The sequence below is a fragment of the Nothobranchius furzeri genome, chromosome 2, assembly GCF_043380555.1.
Source record: "Nothobranchius furzeri strain GRZ-AD chromosome 2, NfurGRZ-RIMD1, whole genome shotgun sequence".
Taxonomy (NCBI): Eukaryota; Metazoa; Chordata; class Actinopteri; order Cyprinodontiformes; family Nothobranchiidae; genus Nothobranchius; species Nothobranchius furzeri.
Genome location: NC_091742.1, coordinates 86,852,206 through 86,875,938, shown reverse-complemented (window position 1 = coordinate 86,875,938; position 23,733 = coordinate 86,852,206). Strand labels below are relative to the sequence as shown.

General features: G+C 44.5%; 2 protein-coding genes across 3 annotated transcripts in view; one reads left to right on the top strand and one right to left on the bottom strand.

Annotated features, from left to right (window-relative positions):
* Positions 1–1,313: 1,313 nt before the first annotated feature.
* LOC107376778 (FERM domain-containing protein 7) lies at positions 1,314–18,891 on the top strand. Of its 2 annotated transcripts, XM_015946039.3 has the most exons (12): positions 1,315–1,704; positions 13,220–13,324; positions 13,398–13,440; positions 13,883–13,961; positions 14,069–14,166; positions 14,277–14,391; positions 14,591–14,738; positions 14,805–14,900; positions 16,963–17,126; positions 17,275–17,343; positions 17,424–17,499; positions 17,571–18,891. In XM_015946039.3, the coding sequence occupies exons 1-12, from the start codon at positions 1,576–1,578 to the stop codon at positions 18,771–18,773; spliced, it is 2,325 nt and encodes a 774-aa protein (XP_015801525.1). In that variant the 5' UTR covers positions 1,315–1,575; the 3' UTR covers positions 18,774–18,891. The 2 variants fall into 2 exon arrangements, with proteins under 2 accessions (XP_054604718.1, XP_015801525.1); XM_054748743.2 differs by lacking the exon at positions 14,805–14,900 and having other exon boundaries at positions 1,314–1,704.
* A 911-nt stretch (positions 18,892–19,802) lies between these two features.
* The window catches only part of stk26 (serine/threonine protein kinase 26), a 49,105-nt gene continuing 45,174 nt past the window's right edge, over positions 19,803–23,733 (bottom strand). Inside the window, exons 10-12 of the mRNA XM_015946040.3 lie at positions 23,597–23,659; positions 23,312–23,439; positions 19,803–21,104 (exon numbers count right to left, since the gene is read on the bottom strand). Coding sequence (XP_015801526.1) covers positions 21,089–21,104; positions 23,312–23,439; positions 23,597–23,659 — 207 coding nt within the window. The 3' untranslated portion in view covers positions 19,803–21,088. The remainder of the gene's footprint in view (positions 21,105–23,311; positions 23,440–23,596; positions 23,660–23,733) is intronic.

Here is a 23,733-nt window from a genome sequence, read left to right as displayed (position 1 = left end):
TTTATATAATTCATCATAAGAGGTCTTCGGGCTGCTCTGATCCCTCACCTAGGACCTGGTTGCCATGGGTGACCCTACCAGAGACATAAAGCCTCAGACAACTTAGCTCCTAGGATCACTGAGACACTCAAGCCCCTCCACCACGGTAAGGTGACAGCCCAGGGAGAGGAAATTTAATAATTTGCAAATAATTTATTACATGTCCACCTCGGTGGTCAGCGTGCATTCTGAACATGAAATATGTTGGCTTGACTTACTGAAGTCCAAATGGAGGAGCTTAAATGCAACTAAGTCTTAAATGGCTGATAAAAAATAACAATAATATTAATAATTTTGAGTACCTGTCCACTGTTTAGTGACCAATGACCATTATGCCTCAAAGGGTTCAAAGCTTTTGAAGCTCAAGATTTGCCTCAAAGAGATCATATTTATTTTACATTTTAATCCTCTTTGACCAAAATAAACAACAAAAACCAAGAGTAAACAGTAATTTTGTCATAACTGTAAAACGACCAATGAATCAAAATGATTTATTTCATATTTGGCCCCTCCTTGTCCCTCTCTGCTGTGCTTCAGCTCTGCATCTAAACCTGGACTTATCACAGCCTACTGTAGAGATGAAGGGTTTTCACCAGATAAACAATGAGATGATTTAGTCACTTTTATCAGATGTTAGAGCTGAATAATAGGAAATCCCTGAAAATCATATAAGACACACCGAAGACTTTACAACAAATAAATAAATAAAAACATGGGGTTTTATTGTAAAAAATAGCTGTTTGTAGCAAATTTATTTCTGATTTATAATGTCTGTTTGAATCAAGTAAGTGCTTAAAACATTTTCACTGTGGGGTTGAATGTTTGTGAGTCAGAAACAAAGGAACTGGTAAGCTGTGATGATGTGTGCAACATAAGGCTAACGTGGACTTAGATTACTGCTTCAGTAACATCAGACATCAGCTCAGAGCAGAACTATATGAGGTAACACACACACACACACACACACACACACACACACACACACACACACACACACACACACACACAAAGTGCTGAGTTGTTGCTGCAGGCAGATGAAGGATCTGAACTACTAGCCTACTTTAGGACAGGTCACCACTCTGAAAGTGTGCAGCCACCATGAAATGTATATTATTCTTATATGGAGGAGAGAGAGAGAGAGAGAGAGAGAGAGAGAGAGAGAGAGAGAGAGAGAGAGAGAGAGAGAGAGAGAGAGAGAGAGAGAGAGAGAGAGAGAGATCACTGCAGAATATAATGGAAACAAGACACTAATTAAAAGAACCCTGCGGATTACCGAAATGTAACTAGTAATCCCCAGTTACTGCCCCCACAGCTCTGACTCAGAGCCAGATCGAGTCCGTACCGGGTCCCTGCTGCGGGATCGAGTCATTACGCACCCGAAGAGCGCGCGCTCCCACAGCAGCCGCCACGGGATCAGAGGTTTGATGATGAGAAGGGAGATGATGATGATGACGAGGAGCACGTGAGGCAGACTCGGTCTCTCAGGGAGATGGATGTAACGGAGACCCGCTGTGATTCCAGTTGGACCTGAGGAGCATGGGAGACCGACACCGGCGGACCGGGACCCTCGGGAGCCTCACCACCAAGCCTCGCGTCTCCAAGGAGACGAAGCTCCGGCTGCGCGTGATCTTCCTGGATAACAGCGAACGCACGTTCGAGGTGGAGGTAATACTGCTAACAACAAAAACAACAACAACAACAACAATAATAATAATAATAATAATAATAATAATAATAATAATAATAAAGTTTATTTTACTTAATAATTTAGGCCTTTTGTATTCATAAGGGACATTCTCAGTTTGTCCCAATGTACATTTTTACATATAACAAAGTGAGCCTTTTCACATGATTTAAAATACAATGCTGCATCTAAATCAAGAGTCTTTATGACATTTATCATAATAAGTTCTTCTTCGGTAAGTTATGACCAAATTACTGTTTACTTTTGGTTTTTGTTGTTTATTTTGGTCAAAGAGGATTAAAATGTAAAATAAATATGGTCTCTTTGAGGCAAATCTTGAGCTTCAAAAGCTTTGAACCCTTTGAGGCATAATGGTCATTGGTCACTATGGACAGGTACTCACAATTGTTATTATTATTATTATTATTATTATTATTATAAGCTATTTAAGACTTAGTTGCATTTAAGCTCCTCCATTTGGACTTCAGTAAGTCAAGCCAACATATTTCATGTTCAGAATGCACACTGTCCACTGAGGTGGACATGTAATAAATTATTTGTAAATTATTAAATTTCCTCTCCCTGGGCTGTCACCTTACCGTGGTGGAGGGGTTTGAGTGTCTCAGTGATCCTAGGTGCTAAGTTGTCTGAGGCTTTATGTCTCTGGTAGGGTCACCCATGGCAACCAGGTCCTAGGTGAGGGATCAGACAAAGAGCAGCCCGAAGACCTCTTATGATGAATTATATAAATGGAAACAGTGTTCCCTCGCCCGGACGTGGGTCACCGGGGCCCCCCTCTGGAGCCAGACCTGGAGGTGGGGCACGCTGGCGAGCGCCTGGTGGCCGGGCTTTCACCCATGAAGCCCGGCCGGGCACAGCCCGAAGAAGAAACGTGGGTCCCCCTTCCCATGGGCTCACCACTTGTGGGAAGGGCCAAAGGGGTAGGGTGCAGTGTGGTGGTGGTGGTAGTCGAGGGCGGGGCCTTGGCGGTCTGATCTTCGGCTACAGAAGCCGTTTCTTGGCACATGGAATGCCACCTCTCTGTTGGGGAAGGAGCCTGAGTTGGTGTGTGAGGTTGAGGGGTTCAGACTAGTCGGACTCACGTCAACGCATGGCTCTGTCTCTGGAACCAGTTTCCTCGAGAGGGGTTGGACTTTCTACCACTCTGGAGTTGCTCCCACTGAGAGGTGCCGAGCAGGGTTGGGTATACTAGTTGCCCCCCATCTTGGTGCCTGTACGTTGGGGTTTACCCCAGTGAATGAGATGGTAGCCTCCCTCTGCCTACGTGTGGGGGGACGGGTTCTGACTGTGGTCTGTGCTTATGCACCAAACTACAGTTCAGACTACCCACCCTTTTTGGAGACCTTGGAGGGGGTGCTGCTCCTTCCGGTGACTCCCTCGTTCTGCTGGGGGATTTTAATGCTCACATGAGCACAAACAGCGAGACCTGGAGAGGTGTGGTTGGGAGGAACGGCCCCCCGATCTGACAAGTAATTAAAATTAAAAATTGCGCCCACATTTTCTAAGTCAACACACATCTCTTCAGTGGCGGACAGGTAATCGGGAGAAACGGGAGATTTCCCAGTGGCCTGGCCGTTAACCTGGCCCGCTCAGTGATTGCCGGTCATGACGTGCTTAATATCTAAATGAGCGATCCGTCATGCAGCTCATCAAGGCATCTGCTGTCCTGATGCTCGCACAAACGGAGCAAACTGGGCACAAAGACACCCCCTCCTCTCACTTTGTCAGGGTCTGGCAAAGCACTGCAGACACCCACCACCCCAGAGTGGCTACAGCACCACCACACCTTTGGCCCCAGAGGCAAATGGACCTAGACGGACCAGGAAAGTGGAGCAGAAAAGGACAGATTGAAAAAGAAGAAAGCTCTGGCCACATATGCATGTGGCTGACCTGTATGTGGTCATGTTGGGAGAACCGGTTTAAGATGGAGATTTTGGGACAGTTTAATTATTGTACAGCACACAATGCTGGGCACATGGGGTGGGTTGGTGAGGGAGAAACAGCGGCTGTCAGGTACAGATCATGATGATCAGGTTCTGTCGTTCTGATGATCCGATCATCAGACTCATCCTTTATCTGGCACGAGCTCCATGAAGGGCCGCATTTTGCGCAAAAGGCGCATCACTACCGCGAGTCACCATCAGCTCAGGCAGAGGAGATAAATTAAAACTTTCCCCACACCGTACACATTCCCGCAATGACTGACAGCAGCATCAGCTGACCACCCAGTGTTTAAATGCTCTGACGGGCAGGTAGATCCACGAAGGAGAAACGGTTTCTAAACGGAAATATGGATCTTGAGCAAACACAAGACATAAAAGGAGTGTGCTTCACTTGAAATTTTGTGGTCATAAACATCCAGCTGCTTCTGCTCTAAACATTGAAATAATTATTTCATTGTCTGTTCTTCTGATTACCTTCAATGGTGTCTGTTTGTTGCAACCACCAGGTACAAAAACTAACTTGTTTTTTATGTGACTATTTTTCTGTCCTGTCTCTGTTATCTTCCTGCATCTCCTCTCAATCCTAAAGAAAAACTGCTACCTGGCTTCACATTTTTTCACCTTAGGAGTTACCTTTGAACTGCAGTTCAAAAAGATCTACCGACCGCAAAAACAGCGGAGTGCGCGCTGACCGCACCGAGGTGAATTCACCGGAGGACAAAACAGGTGATGCGCTCTGTACCGCAGCAGTAAAACGCATCAGGCACAAATAAAAGACAGAAAGCATAAAAGGATATGAGCCGACATAAACGATTGCATGTTAAATTTGTTTTTGAGGTGGCGACACTTTGATAATGTTGCTGTGGCCGTGCTCAGGACGCATCTGTCTGGAGTGCATCAACAATCAGAGCTCTGCATCTCTCAGCTCGAAATAATCCCCAGAGAGTCCACATAGATAATGTAATATAAGTAGAACCAGGATCGTTTCGGACTCCCCCTGGGTGTGTTGAGGGCTTCCAGGAGCTCCCTAGCTCACCTGTAATTTGAATCCTGAGTATCGCACAAGTTTGTCACGTGAGTTGCCAGATCCTAGCAGACAGTGTCCAGAACGGTCCTTTCAAAATAAGATAGTTCCCGGATCTCGTTCCGGAAAGATCCGGCTCAAATTAGGCACTGCCAACGGCACCATCTTTTTTTTTTATAAAGGCTCAATACAGAAAGCTGCTCCTTGTTTTATTGAGATCATCTTTATGCTGAGTCTTGATTGCAAAAATAGATTTAAAAAAATCACAAGTGTAGGTTTTCCCTACACAGAAAATGCAGCTAAAACAAAGGTTTTGAAGTTCCGAGTTTTTTCCCAGCACAGAATTACACAGTGTTGTTCCACAAAGTGATTTAAAACAAAGCACACCAAGGACACAACTCAGCGGCTCTCAGAAGATATCAGCCAGGAGGATTTTATGCTTCGAGTCCTCAGTCAGCTGTTGATTGTCACCTCCAACAGCTTGGTGCTTCAGGGTGGAGCCAGGCAATATGGAAGGAGCCAGGTACTGCAAATCAGCTCCTCTCAGGCCTAGTCCACACGGAGCCGGGTTTTTTAAAAACGAATATCCGCCCCTCCAAAAACTTGCATCCACACCACCTCGTTAAAAAAAAAAAACTCTGTCCACACGTACCCGGATAAATACGTTGTTAAGGACATGCCAGACCTGTAGGCGGCAGTACTTCCCCCGTTCTTAACCTCGTCCTTCGTCTGTGGTCTTCCGCAAGGAGCAGCAATTCCGCTTGCAAAAACAAACAAGCAAAAAGCGCTTGGACAATTGATAAAGCGAGCGCAGCTCTGAGGGCATCCATGCTGTCGGCTAGTGTAAACACAGGTCGCACACGTGATGTCAGCATTTTTTTGTCGCGGAAAGTGACGTTGCGAACCTTAAAACTCCGGCTTTGTCTGTCCACACGCAGACACCCAAAATGGAGAAAACGCAGATTTTCACTTTGGCCGGAGTTTTTAAAAAGATCCGTTTTCGTGTGAAAAAACTCCGTTTTCGTGTGGATGACAGGCCAAAACGTAGAAAAATATCTACGTTTTGGCAGATCCCCGGCTACATGTGGACAGGGCCTCAGTCATGAGGGTGAAACACAAGGAGGAGAAGTAAAAACACAAAACCCAAACGGCGCTGGCCGTAACATGGGCACCGACAGTGAGACTTGGGAGAGGTGTGGTTGGGAGGAATGGCCCACTGATCTGAATTTGTTTTGTTGTTGGACTTCTGTGCTCATGGACTGTTCATAATGAACACCATGTTCAAACATAAAGGTGTCCATATGTGCTCTTGGCACCAGGATCACTTAGGCTGCAGCTTAATGATCGAGTTTGTTGTTGTCTCACATGATCTGCGGCCGCATGTCTTGGACACTCGGCTGAAGAGAGGGCGGAGCTGTCAACTGACCACTACCTGGTGGTGAGTTGGCTTTGATGTTGGGCGAGGATACTGGTCAGACCAGGCAGGCCCAAACGTATTGTGAGGGTCTGCTGGAATTGTCTGGCAATTCCTGCCTCTGACAGAACTTTAAACACATCCCAGGGGAGACAGGGGACCTTGAGTCTGAGCAGGCCCTGTTACATGCCTCCATTGTTGAAGCGGCCGACCGGAGTCACTGCCGCAGGGTCATCAGTACCTGTCGTGGTGGCACTCCCAACTCGCTGGTAGATACCAGTGGTTAAGGATGCTGTCAAGCTTAAGAAAGAGTCCTATCGAGACTTTTGGGCCTGTGGGACTCCAGAGGCAGCTGATGGGTACTGGCAATCGATATGGAATGCGGCTCAGGTGGTCACCGGGGCAAAAACCAGGGTGTGGGAGGAGTTCGGTGAGACCATTGAGCAGGGGTATTCAATTTAGGCCTGGAGGGCCGGTATCCAGCATGTCTTAGTTTTAACCCTGTTTCAACACATTTCAATCAGCAGGTGATTAACAGGCTTCTACAGAGCCTGGTGAGCTGCTGCACAGGGGATTCAACCACTCAATCAAGTGTGTTGGAGCAGAGAAACCACTAAAACGTGCTGGATACCGGCCCTCCAGGCCCGTAATTGAATGCCCCTGCTCTATGGTCTCACCAAACTCCTCCCACATTTGGAGGAGGCGTTCGACCGTGTTCCTTGGGGGGCCCTGTGAGGAGTACTCTGTGAGCATGGGGGCCATGCCCCTTGATGTGGGCTGATACGTCCAGTAGAGGAAATTGACAAAAACAAGCAAAATATACTCACCATTGTCACTATTTCTCTGGTTTAGAGGTCTTTCGTACTATATATGATCCAGCTGCTGTCTTTTTTTCTGTAGGGATCTCAAAATTTACCAGTTACCCATCTCTGATGCCATGCTTGTTTTGCTTGTTCCCTATAAACCCGTGAGCCTATTTGTCCTGAGTTCTCTATTGTGCCCTAGTGGAACACTACATGCCAGAGGTGTGGACTCGAGTCACATGACTTGGACTCGAGTCATTATTTTAATGACTTCTGACTTGACTTGATACAATCTATAAAGACTTACGACTTGACTTGGACTCGAGTCATTATTTTAATGACTTCTGACTTGACTTGATACAATCTATAAAGACTTACGACTTGACTTGGACTTGAACACCAATGACTTGCAACTTGAATCTACTTTCATCTGTTGACTTGAGCATATTTAATATTTTAGCACAAAAGTGGCACGACATGGAAAAAATGCATAAATAATTCTTCGTTCTGGGTTTGATCCTGTACGGCTAACTGCAGCAGCACCTTGTTCATAATCAGTTTCAGTTGCACTTTCTGCTTGTTTGAGCAAGTAAGTTAAAACCTATAAGAAGCTTTATTTATGGAATTTATTTGCTAGCATTGTCATTAAATAGAAGTTGGACAGAAGACTTGATTATGACTTGAAATTTCAAAGTTAAGGACTTGGACTTGGTTGTCTTTGACTTGGACTCGACTTGAGACTTGACTGGAAAGACTTGTGACTTACTTGGGACTTGCAAAGCAGTGACTTGGTCACACCTCTTCTACATGCAGTACAGCAGTAATGTAAACAAGACTCAGCCTACTGCCTGCATCAAAGCGAGGCTATAAAGCAAGTACATCCCTGGCATTAGCGTTAGCTTGTTGTTAGCGCTAGCTATGGCAGGCTGTAGCAGGGCTGTTTTCTGACAGTTGTAATCCCACTTTCAACCAGTAGGAAGGAGAAGCAGGAAACCCCTTACTGTCAGGTTAAGGCTAGAAGTGTTTTGATGCCAACTTGTGACAATAGTCCCAAGAAGGTTAACTAAAAAAAATAAAACAAAATAAACTTTAGGATAAAATCAAGCCTTTCCCCTACTTACATTTCACAAGTGAGAAAAAAAGAAACAAGAAAAAGCCTTTCGCTTTTCCCCATGCTGGGGACCATTCAGGTCAGGAAACACAAGAGCAACAGCTCCTGTCGTCACCACGGCGATGACCCCCATGAGGCATTTTAAACCATCTCCCTGTGTCTGTATGAGAGTGTGGTTCATCGCAGTATTGTGTTAGCAAAGCTGCTCCCTTTTCCACGCTCAGACTCCTTTCCTAGGGAGATTCTGCCGGAGCCGCCGGGTCTTTAGAAGCATCTAACATGAAAGAAGATGTGTGGATGGAGGAATAGCCAGAAGAGCAGAAGCCAAAAATACACTGATAGATAAAGCATAAACAGGAAGAGGACAGACCAAACACACTGCAAACTCTCATAGTAACATGTTTCTGAAGCAGTTTCGGGTTTATTTTAAGAAGGTTGAAGATTAAATTTTAGCAGACCTTAAAAAAGTGAAATCAAGAATGATACATTCTAGGAATGAGTTGAGAATAAGGTTTATGTATCTGATACTGGAGCAGTAAGAGGTGCTCTGCTCTGACCCCGATCCTCCAGCCTTCAGGGCAAACACAGAGTTAACAATCACCCTGGATGGAGAGAAAAGACAGCAGACGTAAATAATGTACATAAAAACACATCGTCTGTCTGAGTTCCTCTCATATAAATAAGTTTGATGTCAAAATAATCAGCTAAAGGGCTTTTATTATTGTAGCTACAAATGATAGTCGCCATTTTTTCTTATTACAGAAACTCCTAATATTATAAAACTGTGAACGCACAAATTTAGGTCAAAATCAGTAGCCATAAAGAGTTTTTGTTATCGGTCTCTTTCAGTCAGAGGTAAATCTGGTTACTACACAAAAGCTAAAGCCAGTGTGGTGATTATATACTTCTCTGGTGATCTCCAAAGGATTTCTATCTAATGCAGAGTTTTAAAAGAAAGCATAACCACAACCGGAGATAATTACTTTCACAACGACCGAAGCATTAAGCCTTATAGTCCTCAGGCTAGGACTCTAGATTAACCAACGCATGGACGTAATTTTCACTTTAGAAGTGGGGGGGACACGGGGTGGGGGTGGGGTGGGGGTGGGGGTATCTTTACAGTATGTTCCAATGGGAAACCGGCTTCAACGGTTGTTTTCCGCTTGGTCCTAGTGCTCAGCCAGTGTCAATTTAATATAGCGTAATATTATTTTTGGATGGTAAAAAGTGCAGGGGTCAAAACTTGACTTTGGAAAAAGTGGGGGGGACATGTCCCCCCTGTCCCCCCCCAAAATTACGTCCATGAACCAACGTATGTTTTTAGTGTGTTCCTGTGCTCAAACCTATTCACAAATACACATTATCAACCCCATGCAAGATGGCTGCCATTGAAAATGCAAATAAATGACCAATTTAAAGTTTCCATATGAAGTTATTTTAAATCTTTGAAAGCATTAGGCGCAGTACATGATCAAAGCTTACCGTTGTTTTCATCAGCCTGAATTTATACCCAGAAATATAGCGTCTGTTTCAGCGAAGCTCCGCCCACGCCCGCTCTGACAAAATGCATTTTGTTGTAGGGGATAGCTTTTTCAGCGTTAGAAGTTGGAGGTGTGGCGCGACAGCGTGTGGAGACAGTCAAAAGCGTGAGAGTTATCAGCTGTCGGACCAGTCAGAGCAGTGAGTCAGAATCAGAAGGTTTGATTGCCTTATGTGTGAGAATCACAACATCAGGAAATCGCTGCGGTACTTGGTGCAAAAAAGGACAAGTGGTGCTCGCTGCAGAACCACAAAGGCGGAGCTGCACCAGAAGGTGGAGCTGCACCAGAGTCAGCCCCGCCCATTCCAGAATCAGCCCCGCCCATCCTATCGGAGTCAGTCCAATTCCTTCCAGTTGTCAGACTTTATAGCATTCTGGAACTAAAGAGGGTGTTATAGCTAAAAAATGCAAGATTGAGGAGGGAGTTGAGAAGTTAATTGAACAGTTTTTGTAAAGGTTCCATATAATTAAAAATCTAACTTTTGGAACTTTTAATCATGTTATATTGTCATTTCCTCATAAGAAACACGCCAAAGCCATTTTTGGCCTCATTCATGCATTTTCTTCCCATCTCAGCTTCAATTTGGTCTCCTCCCCCAAAGCGGGTCTGGTCTTGGTTCTCAAATCTGGATATTCTGTGAATTTTCTGACAAATTATTTCTGAAATGACTTCTACTGAGACACCGCCAGAAAAATCATACATCCCATCTACAAAGACACACCAAATAACATAATAAAATGTAACGCCACCTAATTTTTATCAGATGCGGTGGTGTAGTGGTGATGGTGTCAGGTTAACATGCAGTTTTGCGCAGGTTCGCCTCCCAGCAGTGGAAATATCCTATAATCTCTTTTCCTCATTTCTAGCTACACTTGCCAGTACTATGTTTACAACAATTTATTGGTATGCCGTTTAACATATAATGACTAATGTGTTTTTTTTTATTTATTCATTCGTTTATTTAGCCAGTGTGAGTCCATCTGTGAGCAGAGTTTCAACTAAAATGCTGTTTAGGAACGACCAAATTCAAAGAACTTGTAGAGACATAAATATTTTGCTGAAAATGAACATTACAACTAAAATATGAACAAATTAATTGTTTCAGCTGGCTGAATAGATTGTTGCCGACCCCACCGAGAATCGAACCAGCATCAGCTGAGGGGAAAGCAAAACGTAAGTCAGACGATCTTGCCACTGGACTACCAGAGCCCACAGGGAGGGGTGATATGCTGTTGGACAGGACATTTGTTAGAGCGGCTGTGGGCACATATTCGCTACGAGAAACCTTTTTATTTCGGGATATATTCAGACTTTGTCATGTAGCAAGTTATATTTATCTTGTTTAATTGGAGCACAGAACATAGCATTAACGACTGTAAACTAGTAACAGCCGTAATTCATGTGGGTCAGGTCAGTTTGCGATAAAGTTGAAAACAAAAACGGAAGTCAGTGGGCTAGGCTGAGTTTGCGTGAATGGGCGGGGTTGACTCTGGTGCAGCTCCACCTTATGGTGCAGCTCCGCCTTTGTAGTTCTGCAGCGAGCACCCTCTCAAAAAGGAAGATAAAGTAAGAGATGAGAAAATATAGGAAGTAAGAATATAATCATGATAAAATAATAATATAAAGTGGCATTACTAAGAAAAACCGCTTCTATATACAAGACAGTGTGGGTACTGATCAGAGCGGATCAGTTCAGGTACAAACACAACACAAGGTCATGTGACTGGGACCAAACGACTGGAGTGAGCAGCCCTAGGATTGTCGTTCATGAGTCAGACCACAGAGGGGAAGAAACTGTTCTTGTGGCGGGAGGTTCTGGTCCGATATGATCTGAGCCTCCTGCCAGATGGGAGAGTCAAAAAGACTGACCTATTCGTCGGTTTGTAAATCAGTCAATGATGCAGTCTGCCAAAAAGCAAAAACATCATTTTTCAAAATACTGAACTTAAGTACCTCTATCTGATCATTACTCAAAGAAAAGTCAAGTCTAAATCTTGTAAAGTTTATTTCAAAGTCGTTACTGAGCCAACACCATCTTTGTAGTTTTTCTACACTGCCCAACAAACACAGAGCACTGTGATAGGGAGCCTAAGTCACTCTGGCATCACGGGTCCCCGGAAGAACAAAAAAATGAATGCAAGTCAGTGGGGCTAAAAATGCTATTTTCTGATTCCGCTTGTTTTGTGCCATGGATTTCACATATGATGCCCATGAATTTTAAAGACACATTTTGATACCAAGAATGTGCTCATTTTCGAACAGGGGGAAACACTATTTTAGGTTTTGTGTGAAAATAAGTCTAGGACTAAAAATGCGCTTCACGAAGGTGACGTCATCGAACCAGACACAGAGAAAACTGAAGGAAAAGGGCTGTAAGTTCAGCAAACTTCCCACAGGAGGAAAGAACCACCACAAATCTGGTCATTTGGTAAGTAGCAGCTACGTTAGAGGAGAGGAGATTGTGTGGTGATGTCACATATGCGACGTGCCGATTTGTAGTTTGTAGTCATGCTAATTACGAACTTTCACAAGCTAATAAATCTCAAAGTCCGAGACTGGCGTGGTTGAAACACCCATCATTAGTTTTCATTTAAATTGCAGTACAACATATGTGCGATCCAGGGTGTAAGGCAAAGCGGATTAGAAGATAGCGTTTTTAGCCCCGTTGACTTGCATTCATTTTTTCATCCTTCCGCGGACCCATGATGCGGAAGTGACTTAGGCTCCCTATTTGCGAGACACAAAGCTGAGCAGGCCAATGGTAAACCTGCTGAGGCTTCAACGGAGCATGGCTAGACCTTCTTGCAGAGCAAGATTTTTTACTACTGCTACAGTTGGTCTAAACATCTAGGCTAGCCAAGTTTCGTTTACACTTCTAATTAGCAGTCACAGTTGCTAGGCGACAGGACATATGCTAAGGTAAGGACGGGCATAAATAGACCATCCAGATTCATGGCTGCTCACTTCCAGTCTTGGCAGTCGAGGAAGGACCCCACCCATGTGGACTGGCTAGGACTGGTCCATACAAGGAGCAGCCCATATCTAAAGCTCATTCAACATTCAAGATGGCCGCCACAGCTCATCGACATTTGCAGATGCACAGTTGGCTATAATTTCTTACGTTTTGTTGATAATGTGCTCCAATTGCTACAGTAAGGGTTCACAACAAAGCCCCAGAGTGCTAAAATCTGTAATTCACATGATTTCTGACAGACGTTTGAAGTCGTGTTCATTTTTGAGACAACATACACTCTACAGACGAATCTGCCTCTGCTGCTCCGGGGATGGACATTTGTTTCCATTAATCATCACTTTGTTCTCTCTGTAATCAGAAACAGCTGCTGTGTCCTTCCTCCTCCTCATGACAACTTAATGAGAGTCTTCCAGTGACCCACGCTACAGAGCTAAACACAGGCTATCAAACAGGATATACTAAAAAAAACTCAGTATGGCAAGCAAACAACACACAAACACTGTCCTGGTAATCTGGGAGATCGCAGGATTGTCCAAGTTCAGCTCCTAAAGGTTTTATTCTACAAACAATAACTGGAGAACATTTAGACCTACAGCAGGTCTTTTCCAGATTAAAACCCCAGTCATTCCTTCCACTAACACACACTTTTAATCCTCCTTTTTCAGCAAAATGTTCTCGGCGGCGACTTCTTCAACAAGGTTTGTGGTCACCTTAAGCTGCTTGAGAAGGAGTACTTTGGACTGGAGTTCAGACACCCCAGTGGCCATTACGTAAGAAACGTCACAACTCCCACATTTACACGTTTAGAATGCTTTAGAGTCTCTAAACGCGTCTCTGTTGCAGGTTTGGTTGGAGCTGCTGAAACCTCTAGTTAAACAAATTAAATGTAAGTCATTTTCTCCGTGTTTAAAAATAAAAGAGTGCAGCAGGAGTGCAACTGAGCAGCAATTAGAGCGCAGATAGCTGCTGATTTCTGTTATTAACAGAGCAATTAGGGCAGAGAGACATTTCCCTATGTAGAATGTCCTTTTAGTTCTCAGTAAATGTCCCAAAGAAGGAAAATAAGTGAAAATTTGCAGCGTTTGAATCAAAATTTGAAGTCTGAGGTAGATTAAACATCATTGCCAGCATTCTAAGCAACAACTCACAAAACACTCTTTAAATTAGCTTTTTTAATTTAAAAAAATAACATGTTTCTGTTTTGTTGTGACCCCTGAGGTCTTTTGACTCTTGTTTTGAAAAGTTGAGACATTTCTGCCATATGCTATTAGCATTTTCTGCTACCAAAGAAGCTAAATGTAGTTTTTATTTTCTCTCCCCTCCATCAGACACCAGTGATTTATTCTTTAGGTTTATCGTTAAATTCTTCCCACCAGACCCTGGACAGCTGAAGAGAGGCCTCACAAGGTAAAGAGGCCGTTGTTTGAGCCCTTCTTTTTGGTGTCGTTGTTGTTCCACACGCTAGCATGTATGTTGTAGCATCTTTAATCTGTGGCGCTGTTCTGCATGTGCAGGTATCTTTTTGCCTTACAGATAAAACAGGACTTGTCTAACGGCAGTTTAACGTGTAATGACAACAGCGCCGCCCTGCTGGTTTCTCACATACTGCAGTGTAAGCATCAATACAGACGGCTGCTTTGATCAAAGTTGGAGCACAATTTCACTCTGACTACTTAAGTATATGTATGCTAAAATCTAGGTGTGTGTGTGTGTGTGTTGCAGCAGAGCTAGGGGACTATGACGAGGAGCTGGACTATCAACATTTGGAGATGAAACACTACGTCCCCAACCAGGAATACCTGGACCACAAAATCATCAAGCTTCACAAGAGACACAAGTAGGTGTCTCCTACTGGTACCTGATCTCATCCATCCGTCATCCTCCATTTATCCACTTATCGGGTCCTCGTTTTACTTTGGTTCAGTCTGTGTTTTAATAGGATACGTGGACTAACACACGCTCTACCGAGCTATAACCCTGCTTGTTAAGAGCTAATCTGTGCTGCGTACAGATCTGCTGATCTCTATCTCCCACAGAGGGGTGTCTCCAGCTGACTCGGACATCCAGCTCTTAGAGGTCGCCCGGAAACTGGACATGTACGGCATCAGGCCTCACGCTGCTCATGACGGGGAGGGAATGAGGATCAACCTGGCTGTCACACACTCTGGAGTACTGGTCTTCCAGGTGTGTGCTTGATTTTTCCTTTCATACTACCCACATGCTGCCATCTTTATTACTTCTGTTTTTCAGGGAAACACCAAGATCAACACCTTCAGCTGGGCCAAGATCCGTAAACTCAGCTTCAAACGCAAACACTTCCTGATAAAACTCTACGACACAGTTGGGGTGAGAACACTTTTTGCCACAACTCCAATGAATGAGCCAAAACATTATGACCACTCATTTTGTAACTGGTATTAAATGGTAAATGGTAAATGGCCTGTATTTGATATAGCGCCTTCTAGAGTCCTGAAACCCCCCAAGGCGCTTTACAACACAACCAGTCATTCACCCATTCACACACACATTCACACACTGGTGGGGATGAGCTACAATGTAGCCACAGCTGCCCTGGGGCGCACTGACAGAGGCGAGGCTGCCGAGCACTGGCGCCACCGGTCCCTCCGACCACCACCAGCAGGCAACGTGGGTTAAGTGTCTTGCCCAAGGACACAACGACAGCGACAGACTGAGCGGGGCTCGAACCTGCAACCTTCCGATTACGGGGCGAGCACTTAACTCCTGTGCCACCGTCGCCCCAACTGCATCTGTGAGGAAGTGTACAGTTTACCAACATAATGCCCTCATCTTAACCCCGCTGTGTTCAGCACCATGTGTGTCTACTGCCCTCTTGTGGACAACCTCAAGAATTACATAATAAAATCAACGATAGCTCACTGTCTATTTCACATATGTCAGACACAAGGCCCGCGGGCCGCATGTGGCCCGCGGAGCATTTTTATGTGGCCCGAGAGATAAATATCAAAAATATATTAAAACTGGCCCGCTGGCCGATTTTACCGCAAAGACATCAACTCCCATGATGCTTTGCGGCATCAGCGCGGAGCCGACTCGCACCCTCCTTTGTGTTTTTTCCAGCGCCTGCTGCCGGTGTCTGCATCTCCGCTGTCTCGGACAAACTAAACACTCCTCTCACTCAGCAACGAGTTCACTCAGCTATTTTCTGACGTTGAAGCCCAGAAACGGAGATTCTAGCCGCTCAGTAATGTGTTCATGACTGAAAGAGAAAGTTTTCCAACTAACGTCCAGACAGAGCTGATATAACTCCAGCGAACAGCGACACGCTCAAACCAGCACGGCTCTGTGGTTGTTTCCTCCCCGACACAAAACAACGTGGTCAAGCTGCTCAGACATGTTCATCAGCACAAACCTATGTGAGCACCTGTTGTCATCTAATGTTGTTATTATTATGATGAAGATGAACAAAACAACAGGAGTCTCCTCCTCAGCTCAGATCAGCCCCATGATGCAGGTATCTGGCTGGAACAGCTGAGCATCACAGTAAACCAGTGGAGCAAACTGAGCTTTAAATGTGTTGGTTTTATGCTCTTTTTCTGCTCCAAAACATGAAAGTTAACAGGTGAGATGTTGCATTTTCATTTAAGATAAAATGATATTTTTATTTTGTTGTTGGCCCGTGAGAAAAGATTTAACCTACAGTAAACAGGAAGTGGAAAGGCTGCAGATAGATGAATAGAATAGAAAATCCCTTTATTGTTCCTCAGTGGGGAAAGCTAGACGTCACAGCAGCGATGACACGTATTACAGGAGAAAAAAGGAGAATAAAAAGAAAAATGAATAAACAAGAAAACATAAATCCTGAATAGATTTTAAAAATGCTGATTATACCACAAGTAATGAATACCACTGATGCCTTTTATTTAAAACTGACTTGCTCGTGTGTAATTTGGTTATTCCACATTCAGTGTTAATGCAGAAATATGTTTGTTTCCAAATTTAAAAGTTCAAAATTGCATATATGTTGATAAAGAAAATGTGCAAATTTGCCATCACTTTTTCAAAAAATATTAAGTTTGGCCCTCGACTCCGTCCCAGAGTTTCATTTCGGCCCCGTGTGAGTTTGAGTTTGACACCCCTGGTCTACTTCATCCAGCTGAAGGGAACCACAACGCCCCCTAGTGGCTTACCTTATAATGGCGATCCCACCGTCTCCATGTACTCAAACATAAAAAAAATTCTTTAGATTATTTAATTAAAAACTATTTATCTTAATTTCATAATTAAATAATCACATAAAAGCATGTAAAACCATACCATGAAAATCTTACTTTGCTTTCTTTTCATAAATGAGAGAAAAAGACAAGTGAAGGTGGTACGTGTACATGGATGGTGTAGACGTGTGAAGTCTTATGTCCCGTCTATCCAGCCATCGTGCAAGGACACTCTGGAGTTCGCCATGGCCAGTCGAGATGTTTGCAAGTCGTTCTGGAAGACGTGTGTGGAGTACCACGCTTTCTTCAAACTGGCAGAGGAGCCAAAGCCCATCCATAAAACACTGCTGTCATGTAAAGGCTCTACATTTAGATACAGGTAGGGCACACACACACACACACGCACACGCACACACACACACGCACACACACACACACACACACACACACACACACACACACACACACACACACACACACACAGTTGACAGTATGATTTTCTTCTTACCATTTGTTCTGTGGGGCAGTGGCAGGACCCAGAAACAGCTATTGGAGTGCATGGGCTCAGGAGAAAAGAGACCTTTATGCTATGAAAGGTGAAGCACTGATGTTATCGTAGCACACCATACAAACATGCAGAGACGGATTTGGCTCTTATCCCTCTGTGTCTGTCTAGAAGCTACGATCAGGCGGATTTTGACTCCAGACAGTACCGATCTTCTCCTGATCTCCTCACCGACGTATCCAAGCAGGTAATCATTACACACGCCAGACTCATCAGATGTGTAACGCCGAACGCTAACGTTGTGTCTCACCTCCTCAGATGTACGAACAATCTCACCCGCATCCCCGCTCGAGTCGCAGTCTGGCCGTTCACAGCCAGGATGAAATGGATCAACATCGCCGAGGTCTAAGTGACGTTGAACTTGATGGACGAGGGGCTAAACTTAGCCAGTCATCTTGTCATGTCAGCCAAAGACCACACCCCCTCGCTCAAGTCACTCCTCTCTCTCCTTCCCTTCACCAGTCCACCCCCTGGTCAAAGTTTCGATCTGCTTCCACATCCATGATGGAGGACACGAGGGGGGGACGTAACGGCACTCAGCGCCAGGCCCAAAGGTTAGCCGGTGTCTACGCCAACCGCTCACGACGCAGACCAAACCCACAGCCGTACCCAGATGAGCCCCAGCAGCTGGTTCTTCTCTACCCCAACAGTCCTGGGCGCCAGTATCACCCTGTCCTCCCATCATTCCCATTTACTGCCCCCCCACCACTGAACAGACACCCTTACTTGACGGATTATGTTGCCATTTCTTCACTGGAGCGTTTCCCATCTGTGGGGAGGAGGGACTATTTCCCGATAGACAGCGTCTCACGGCCTGCCTTCTACCCACTGGGCCAAGACTCACCATCCATCTCGCCCATCAGGAGGAACTTCCGCCCATGTGGTTCAGGTGGACTGGGACTGGCAAGGGTCTACCAGGCTGGAAGCAATGGAGCCAGGTTTTTAGGTGCCGGACACACGGAGGCGGGGCATTACAGCGACGACTCAAACTTCCTCCCTGGGCTGCCTCGACGTGAGGCGAGGCAGCCAGATGTCAAGTTCCACCTCTCAAGGAGTTCAAACCCAACTTTTAACCCTGCCTCTGAGTTTCGACCTCTCGGTTACTACCCTCACCTGACACGGCCCTCCAGACCCACTTACCTCCCCCTGAACTCCTCCCCCCTGCCCGAACGGCCCACCTCAATGTGTATGATCAGCAGGAGCACAGGGAGCTACAGCGACTCCGACCCAGAGGTCTTCTACCCATATTACTGCCCACCTCATCAACTGAGGAATGTGGCACGGTCCGCCGGACTGGCCAGGATGAGGTTTTCCTCTGGAAGCCTTCAACTGGATGAGGAGGAAGAGAGAGAGGAGGAAGAGCCTAAAACAGACTTAAAACGTGACCAGAACAAGACAGAAACTAGTGAAGGGGGGGATGAAACAAAGGGAGCCGCAAAGATTACCCAAGTCACTCTTTAAATAAAACTCGATCAACGTGTGCAGGGTGACTCATCAACTCAAACTGTAAATGACAATAAATGTGATAAATGTTGGATATGTGAACTGTTTTAAAGTGTAACATTAAATGATATGACCTGCACTTGTATAGCGTCTCTCAGAGAAAGGACTCCAAAGCGCTTTACACTACAGTGTATCATTCCTCCATTCACACACACATTCACACACTGATGGTGATGAGCTACGATGTAGCCACAGCTGCCCTGGGGCGCACTGACAGAGGCGAGGCTGCCGAGCACAGGCACCACCGGTCCCTCCGACCACCGCCAGCAGGCAAGGTGGGTTAAGTGTCTTGCCCAAGGACACAACAGCAGAATTCTCTGTCCGGAGCCGGGATCGAACCTGCAACCTTCCGATTACTGGACGACCCGCTCAACCTGTTGAGCTACTGCTGCCCCCTAATTAATGCATTGTTACCTTGTTTTACAATAAACATGCAATATTATTTCAAAGAAATAGTATATATTCAGTAAAGGCTGTAGAACAGACTACATTAGTCATGGAGGTTAGGTAGAGATGTTCAACTTTAACCCTTTAAACCAGGAGTTGGGAGCCCTGGTCCTCGAAGGCTGGTATCCTGCATGTCTTTGCTCCAACACTTCTGATTCAGTGGTTGACTCACCTGTTCAGCAGCTCATCAAGTTCTGCAGAAGCTTGTTAATCACCTGCTGATTGAAATCAGGTGTGATGACGCAGGGTTGAAACTAAAATTTGCTGGATAGTGGCCCTCGATGGACCAGGGTTCCCCACCCCTGCTTTAAACCATCGTCCCAAATTCACATAAAAGGAGACGTTTGCACAGATGTTTGATGTGATGCTCTAAGGTCAGGTGAGGGTCTAATCTCACACCAAGGTTTGTGACTGAGAAGATTAGTTTTGGGTGAGGAGCGTATCTGGTGGGGGTACCAGCTGCTAAGATGTACTGTAAAAACTTTGGACCGTTAGTGTCACCTTACTCTAGAAAAAACTTATCAGGCAAAAAACAAAAAGTTTGTCAACCAAATTTAAATATTTATTCATAAAACTCCAAGTCCAGCTACAAAAAAGTACAGTTCTGTTAAATCTTACATCTGTTAACATCTGTCATTGTACAATTCCCGCTTAAACAAGTCGAATCCCTTATGATATATATAAAAAGACAAAACAATATACAATGACCAAATCGTATAGTGTCTTTGGTACAAACCATCAGTAACATGTTTAATTACAGCTCCCAGGATTCACTCGGAAAACCCCGGTACAATAAAAAATAACGAGTGATTTTTCAAACTTCACCCTTTGGACGACGTAAAACCAAGGTTGCTTGCCAAACCTGATGTAGACTGGGCAGTCCCTGCACGTGAGGCTTTAGGAGACATTCGTGTTTTGCTAAAAGGTTGTTTAATTCCACAATTACCAAAAAGCTTCTGAAGAAAAGCTAGACAGTAATAAAAAGTTCACAGTTAAATTAGTCAACAACCTAAAGCAAAGCCAAATGTTTCCGCCTAACAAGTGGAACAAGCATCTTTAGGTTGGAAGGTTAAAATAGCTAGTTAGCTTGCTAGCTGCTTAGCCTGGCTAGTTCCTGTTAGCTCCTCAAAACGAGTCAGAAATGAATTACTCTACCTGGAAAAGAACTTTTACATAAAACTGTTGAAATTCTCACGTTTTTACAGTTTTCATTTTTCCTATTTGAACTGTCAGAGATCTATAAAAACGCTGAGTCATCTCCAGTGATTTAAAGATCACTGGGAGGGGCGACTGGACCTTTACAGAAACCGATGTGTGGGGGGGCTATAATTAAAAACTGTTACTGAGAACTCACATTGGCATATGATCTGACTCAAGTGCTGCTGAACAAACGTACAAACATTTACATCAAACTAAACGGAGGCTACTGCTGCTGACGGACTGCTGGGTCAGACTTTCTGGTGTGGATTGGACAAAAAATGTACAAAATAAGAGGGAAAAAAGGTATAAAAATAAAGTAAGGCACATTATGGTATTTTCAATCATCCAGACCATTTTATTTAAAAATTTAGTTTCAAACTAAACCTGTGGGGAGGGGGGAATCCTCAAACAGCAGCAGTGAGGCTATAAAATATAGTGTATATATTACAATGCTAGTGTGTGTGTTGGGATGTGTGTGTGTGTGTGTGTGTGTGTGTGTGTGTGTGTGTGTGTGTGTGTGTGTGTGTGGAGAGAGGAGACATCGCACAGCAAATCTCCTGTTTTCTTCATCCAGCAGTGCCCCCATATGAAGACCATCTCTTCCTACTTTCCTTTTAAACTGTCCTTCAGTTTGTCGTGTATCTGAAATAAACCAGAGTTCAGGAGAAAGCATGATGAGATGATATCAACTCGGCTCCACGCGAGGCCAAAAGTGTTACGACCCGTCTAGGGGCAGCTGGGCCGTAACAAAGGTTTGGTTCAGGGGCGGCGTTAGGCCCGGCTACTTGGGCTGAAGCCCCGGATCTTTCATGATAAGCCCCGGATCTAAATCGCGGAAGTAACATGCAGTACCAAAGTCACACAGAGAGGGCGCAGCTGGCAGTAGTTTGTAAAGTCCCATTTAGTCGTCACACACACAGGTGTGTGGTGAAATTTATTCTCCGATTTTGACCCATCCCCTGAGTTGCAGACACGCCGCGCTCGGGAACTATTTGGTGGTTTAACCCCCCCAATCCAACCCCGATCCAATGCTGAGTGTCAAGCAGGGAGGCATTGGGTCCCATTTTTCTCAAAATCTTTGGTATGACCCGACCAGGAGTCGAACCCCTGATCTCCCGATCTCAGGGTAGACACTCTACCACTAGGCTACTTAGTCAGTATACAGTTTACCTGAGACTGAAGAGAAGCCCTTCAGCAGCTGGCTTCTGCAGTCTCTGTCTGAAACGCATGAGTGAAGATGGATATAAGGACGTTTTTTTAGACCAAAAGTACAACGACAGAACCCCAGCTCTGATGAGACTGGTGTTGACTCAGGTTTGTGAGTCTTATTTGAAAATATTTGTTGTGCTGCTGGTTTGCCTAAAGTTAGCTTACTATCAGGTAAAGTTGTTGGAGAAAGAAAGGGAATATTCACTATCATCTCACACTAAACACTAACAGGAACAATACTCTGCCCTGAATATGCTGAATATGTAGCTTCAGATTAAACATTATGTGGTACAAGACAAATATATATGATGTTGACTAGTGCGTGTCACGTGTGTGCGCGCATGCGTGTGTGTGCGTGCGCGCGCGCGCGTGTGTGTGCGCGTGCGCGCGCGTGTGTGTGCGCGCGCGTGTGTGTTAAGCCCCGGATCTTCTTCAGTCCTAAATCCGCCCCTGGTTTGGTTTACCATTCACTGCAGATTCCAAGCAACCACACCTGAAGGACTACTTACAAAGATTTATTTACAATATTTACAAATACATTAAGGACTCAATCATTTAACTAAGGGCAAGGGAGGATTAAAAGCTCAGGGTGAACCATGGGCCTAAAATAAACAAAACACCTCTAACTTAAATCACCCAGCAGACCTACAAAAGAAATGAACCAAATGACAACCAAACATACTTCCCTGACTAACCAATACAGGAGAAAACGGTTTCATTCTACTAAAACACACACGTATGTGAACATGTTTGCATTTGTGCAATACCAGATGTACATTAGTATATCTGTGTCCCTTATGCTGCACAGGTTTGGAAACCCAAGTTTTTTTTATTTGTTGTTTTTAGTGGTTGAATGTTACAATAATAACTTATAGCTTTTGTGTGTTTACCTGTAATTTTGTAACTATTTTTCTTCTTTTTCTCCAAATGTATGTGATGCTGCAGCAAATGTATTTCCCCACTGTGGGATTTATGAAGTCTATTCTATTCTCACCATTTACACAGCTCTCGACAAGGCGTCTGCCAGAACGTTGTCCTTACCCTTCTCACATCTAATCTGCAAGTTAAAATCCTGCAGAAACAAATTCCACCTCATTAAATATTGGTTGAAGTTTTGCATCTGAAAGATAAAAACTAATGGGTGGTGATCTGTGAAAACCTTTTAGGCTGAGGAGGGGTAATCTGGCTTTAAATTTTAACCCAGTTTTCTTCTGTTTTTATTTGTCAGGGAGGTTAGTTCGGTCATCAGTTGGTTCATTTCTTTTGTAGGTCCACCGAGTATGTTACGGCCTGGCCGCTCCTAGACGGGTCATAACATAATTGGGGGCTCATCCGGGATATGAACCCGGGACCTCTCGCACCCAAAGCGAGAATCAAAACTCCTAGACCAAGCAGCAGGCTGGAGATGTAGTCTCTGTTCTGTTGTCTCCTAGACCGCCTTTGTCTTAATCTCTTTTAGCCAATCTGTGCTCTTTGTCCAAGCGGTTCACCGATTAGTGGTTTGCCGAGTAGAGGTTATTTTGTTTAGCCATTTTTGTTGCTGCTAATGAGTCCATTTGTTTTAATTAGTCTCTGTTAATTTGTGTAAATAACTTTAAATGAGTTCACCAAATAAAAGTTAAATCAATATATTCTGGTACCTGGCAATGATGTGAGCAACCATCTGGTCCGTGATGCCCGGACACACCTCTTCAGCCAATCGGATGTTGCGTTCTAGCTCTTCAATAGCCAATCGCTGCTCAGAGTGCTCCTTGTGCTGCTGCTTCAACTACAGAAGAGGTGGAATTAGAACTTTACTGAAACAACCACTTAAATCTGGGAAAACCACCCAAAACATTAAAAACATAGGTAAAAATAAGGAATAATAAAGATAGGAAGGATAATAGGAATTTAATGCGTGTGTGTATGTGTTTGTGTCTACACACCTCAGTGAAGACAGGAGACATGACTGTGGTCAGACTGGCAGATTTACTCAGCTGAGCCTGAGCCTGTTTCACATCAGCAGCAGAAAAAAAGAGAAACTTTAGTAAATTCATCATCATCATCATCATGAACACATCTG